General features: G+C 38.5%; 1 protein-coding gene across 1 annotated transcript; it reads right to left on the bottom strand.

Annotated features, from left to right (window-relative positions):
* Nucleotides 1-721: 721 nt before the first annotated feature.
* On the bottom strand, nucleotides 722-3829 carry ZBTB14 (zinc finger and BTB domain containing 14). Its single transcript, XM_009640521.2, has 2 exons — nucleotides 3757-3829; nucleotides 722-3293 (listed from the first exon to the last, which is right to left on the bottom strand). Exons 1-2 carry the CDS (start codon nucleotides 3757-3759, stop codon nucleotides 1950-1952), a joined length of 1347 nt encoding a protein of 448 aa, XP_009638816.2. The 5' UTR covers nucleotides 3760-3829; the 3' UTR covers nucleotides 722-1949.
* Between the last annotated feature and the right edge of the window lie 203 nt (nucleotides 3830-4032).

The following is a 4032-nucleotide window of genomic DNA, read 5'->3' as shown; positions in this document are numbered from 1 at the left end:
AAAACATTTTAACAATGGTCATTTATCATGTTCCTCAAGAGAACCAATAAAATGCAATGAATACACATCCTCTGATGTTGCACAGATACAAAATGTATAGTTTGTTTACAAACTAATATTACTGAATGTAAAATGAAGCAACATTTTAAAAAAATATATTGGTAAAGGTCCAAAGTTTACATTTTCTAAAATATTGAGTTCATGTTTTATTTACAGACCAGCTTTCAAACAATTATTGGCATTTTAAGATAACTGCTTAACCTGATGAGTACATGAATAAAATGAAGCTGTAAAAAAAACCCAACGAAACAAAAAAACCCCCAATAATCAAAGTTCCATATAACAGTTCCAAAAACGCTATTTTCAGTTGCTATTTAGAAAAGCAAGATGTGATCTACCACACAGTAACATACCAGAAACTGGTCTAACACTTTCATATGCTATAGGTATCGCAAGTGACCAATGTTACCCAATCACGTGCCCCAGAGTGCGGGGGTTTTTTTTCCCCCATTTCAACTTCAAGTGAAATTTCGACAACAGTTGTAATATTTACAAATTTAAAATGAAGGCTCCATATCCCTTTGGATTACGTTACCACTGTTATTGTGTCTTCTCTTGTTGACTACACATAGCAGACTGCAATCCAAAGCCCACCTATTTTGCTGAGTCTGTGAGTTAACAGTTAAATTAGCAGCATCTACCCCAGCTTGTCTGAAAAAAAAAAAAAAAAAAAAAACCAACAAACCAGGCAACTCTAAGTAACAGACTATTAGTGAACACTGATTCTGGATCAATTATGACTGAAATCACTGACTGAAATCTCCCTCTCACTGAGAGGTGCTGTGTCAGAAGGCGGAAGTTTTTAAAACTTGAACGGGACCTGTTAGTGGGTATGAGCAGCCATGGCACAACCCCCAGCCTGAACACTGCGGGATAGCCCGTGGCTGTGCTCTGCAGCTCCGGAGGTCTGGCAGTGGCACCCAGTCACTCGCCAGTGCAGCTAATCCTCCGGTGCTGCCAGAAACACTCCTTTGCCTAAACTGCACTAGGTTAGGTGAACTGAAAGCTGCATAATAAAAACTACAGCCTCAGGCTGTATTAGCTTAAACTAATTTCTACTGGGTCTGAGGAAGGAACATGTCTCCTTCTGCATGCTGCACCTTTTTTCCTTCGTGGCTCTGTCCCATCTCCGGGGGCCCGCATAAGAGCGCACACAGGAAAAAACAAAGCAGACTTTTCCCCACAGAAGGGACTGGTGAATGCCACAATCCTTCCGCTTTGCCAGCCAGGACCACTGTGAATAATGAAGTTTTTCCAGGAGAGCAAGTATTTCATGAAACTTGCCACCTCGATTAAAGTAAGAGGATATCTGAGGGAAAGGAATATGAAGCAATTTCATTTGGATCACCGTGCCCCCTTACACTCCGTTGTACCAACCTCTAGCACCTACATTAGGCAAAATAAGGAGGAATTAAAAATCTTCGGGACTAATGTCTGTTTCTCAAAAATTGTAGGTATAACACTTCTGAAACTATGAAAACCAAGTAGTTCCTTTCCATGGTTGTTATTTTCCGAGAGCTCAGCATTTTTAAAATAACTCACTGATTTCAAGGTCTACATCGTATGCAGTATTCCATACTGGATGAAACAAAACATCAGCTGGTGATAACCCCTGTTTCGTAGAGAACTTGATCACATTCTCAAATTAAATCGGGTATTAGTGCATTATACTGCTAATGACAACAAAACTGTTTCATATTCTAAGAATACCCATCTCTGAAATGTTTTAAAATACCTAACCAAGCAACGCTGTGTTCCTATGTAGCATTCAAATCCTCTAAAAATATGTTTTCTTGAAAAGATAATTCTCAGTCTAAACGTATACCAACAATAGATTTTGTTCAATTTAATTTCTTATATTACTTCTGATAAAGTTTATGCTTTAGTTTTTAGCTACAAGCTATAGTTTCTAATTGCTGCTCTCCTTCCCCAGCCATAGCTGCTGCCTGTAACTGTTCCGTTTCGCTCTGGATGGAATTGGCTGCAGTAACTTGTTTTCTTTCACTGTGCATATTGTTCTCGTGCCTTTTTAGATCAGATGCTTTAGCAAATGCTTTAGTGCAGGAACTGCAGACAAAAGGTTTCTCTCCTCGGTGTCTTCTTTCATGGTCTTTGAGGTGGGACTTGTGCTTGAAAGCTTTATCGCACATATGGCATGCAAACGGCCTCTCGTTACTGTGAACTCTTTCATGCTTTTTGAGATCCGGTGCGCGAATAAAAGACTTTCCACATACCTCGCAACTGTAAGGCTTGTAACCTGTGTGTATTTTCAGGTGCTCTTTCAAATGAGCTTGCGTGGTAAAGCCCTTTGTACACATTTCACAAACAAATGGTCTATCAGCAGTGTGTAGCTTTTCATGTTTTCTCAATCGTGCTTCATCAGAAAAGGTCTTACCGCAAGCCTGACACACAATGTGTTCCCTGTGACCGTAAAGCAAATACTCAAACTTCATATCCCCAGTGGCTGTGGTCCAGCCCGGTGTCTGTTCATCTTTCACTTCACTAATGCCATCATTAAATGCCAAAGCCTGAGGGGTCTGAGATCCCAAGTCCTTTGATTCGGTTGTTTCCATAGGCTCTACTTCTTGGCCGTAGCAGTTTACTTTTCGAACCTCTTCACTTCCCAACTCTTTCAGAATCGCCTCTTGCACTCTCAGGGTAGTGGTAGGTGATTTTCCGTCTTCCTGACTCGGGGGAGTTCCTTCCACCGTCACATCCGATGGACTGTCATCATGATCTCCAATTTCTTCCACCTCATCATCTTGGGTATCATTAGGTTCCCCCATAGGGCGGTTTATTTTTAGACAGTACTTGCTCTTGGACTGTGTGTTTTCTTCAGGACTAGATACATCACGTTTTTGAGAGCAGAGTTTATCCAGAAATCGAATGCCAAGAATCTGGCCTGAAGACATCATCAAATTTACATCCTCCTTCTTAACAGAAATCTTTGCAGTATACATGTAATTGAGAACCTCCTCAAAAATATCAGAACGAAGAAAATCTATTTCTATTACTGATGAACTATCAACTTCCAGTTTTTTGAAAAGCTTCTTGAAGTAGGTACTGCAAGCAGCAAGCACGCACCTATGTGCTCTGAATTTAACATCTTCAACCACGATGGCTATGTCACAAAATTCTCCTTCCAGACGTTGTTCGTTTAATGTTTTCAGGAACACAGTTTTGTGATCGTCGTCATTGTATTTAATGGTTTCAGACATACTGATGAAAAACTCCTGTAAAATAACACGGGGAAGTTTTGTCATTTTTGTGAAGTAGTCCAAGTCAAAATCCCAACAGCTGATACCATTTACACACTAAAAGAATTGCCAAATAATTTTTTTTTTTTTTTGCTTCTTATGACCTTCAAATTACAAAAGCATTACTCTTAAACTTATTTTAAAATTGTGAATATATGAAGGTTTTTCCCTAGGTTACACACTTTAAAGGACACATAGTGATTGATAAAGGGTAATTTTTTGTATCAATCTATTAATTTATTCAAATCTTTATTGATTCAGTTACCCAAAATTGGAAACTTTCTCTGTGAAGTTGCAATTCCCAGTAAATGTATGATCCAACTGCAGTAGAAGTGATTTGTATGGCTAAAGGAAGCGTTAATACTAAAAAATGTATAAGAAATACTCTAAATGTGTCAGGATAACAAACTAAATGTGAAATATCAAATATAAGCCTTACCATGAACAATGCAGGAAATTTTCTGAACAAATGGTTATTAAATATTTGACAGATGATTAACCCTTACAACGGGCCACCTTCAGCCTGAAAGACAGGAAGACAATAACATTTTAAGAACTGATAAAAGCTATTCCAAAAATTGTTTCAAATTTGCACGTTAAACCATGGCATTTTCAATTATTTAAAATTATACAAAATGCACTATCAAAACACGCAGTTATTTTGACTGGTTCTACAGGTGACTCCATAAATTGATCCGATAGCACTGTTGTCATA

This window comes from Egretta garzetta, unplaced genomic scaffold (assembly GCF_000687185.1).
Source record: "Egretta garzetta isolate BGI_Z169 unplaced genomic scaffold, ASM68718v1 scaffold160, whole genome shotgun sequence".
Lineage (NCBI taxonomy): Eukaryota > Metazoa > Chordata > Aves > Pelecaniformes > Ardeidae > Egretta > Egretta garzetta.
This window is presented reverse-complemented; position numbering and strand designations above follow the sequence as displayed.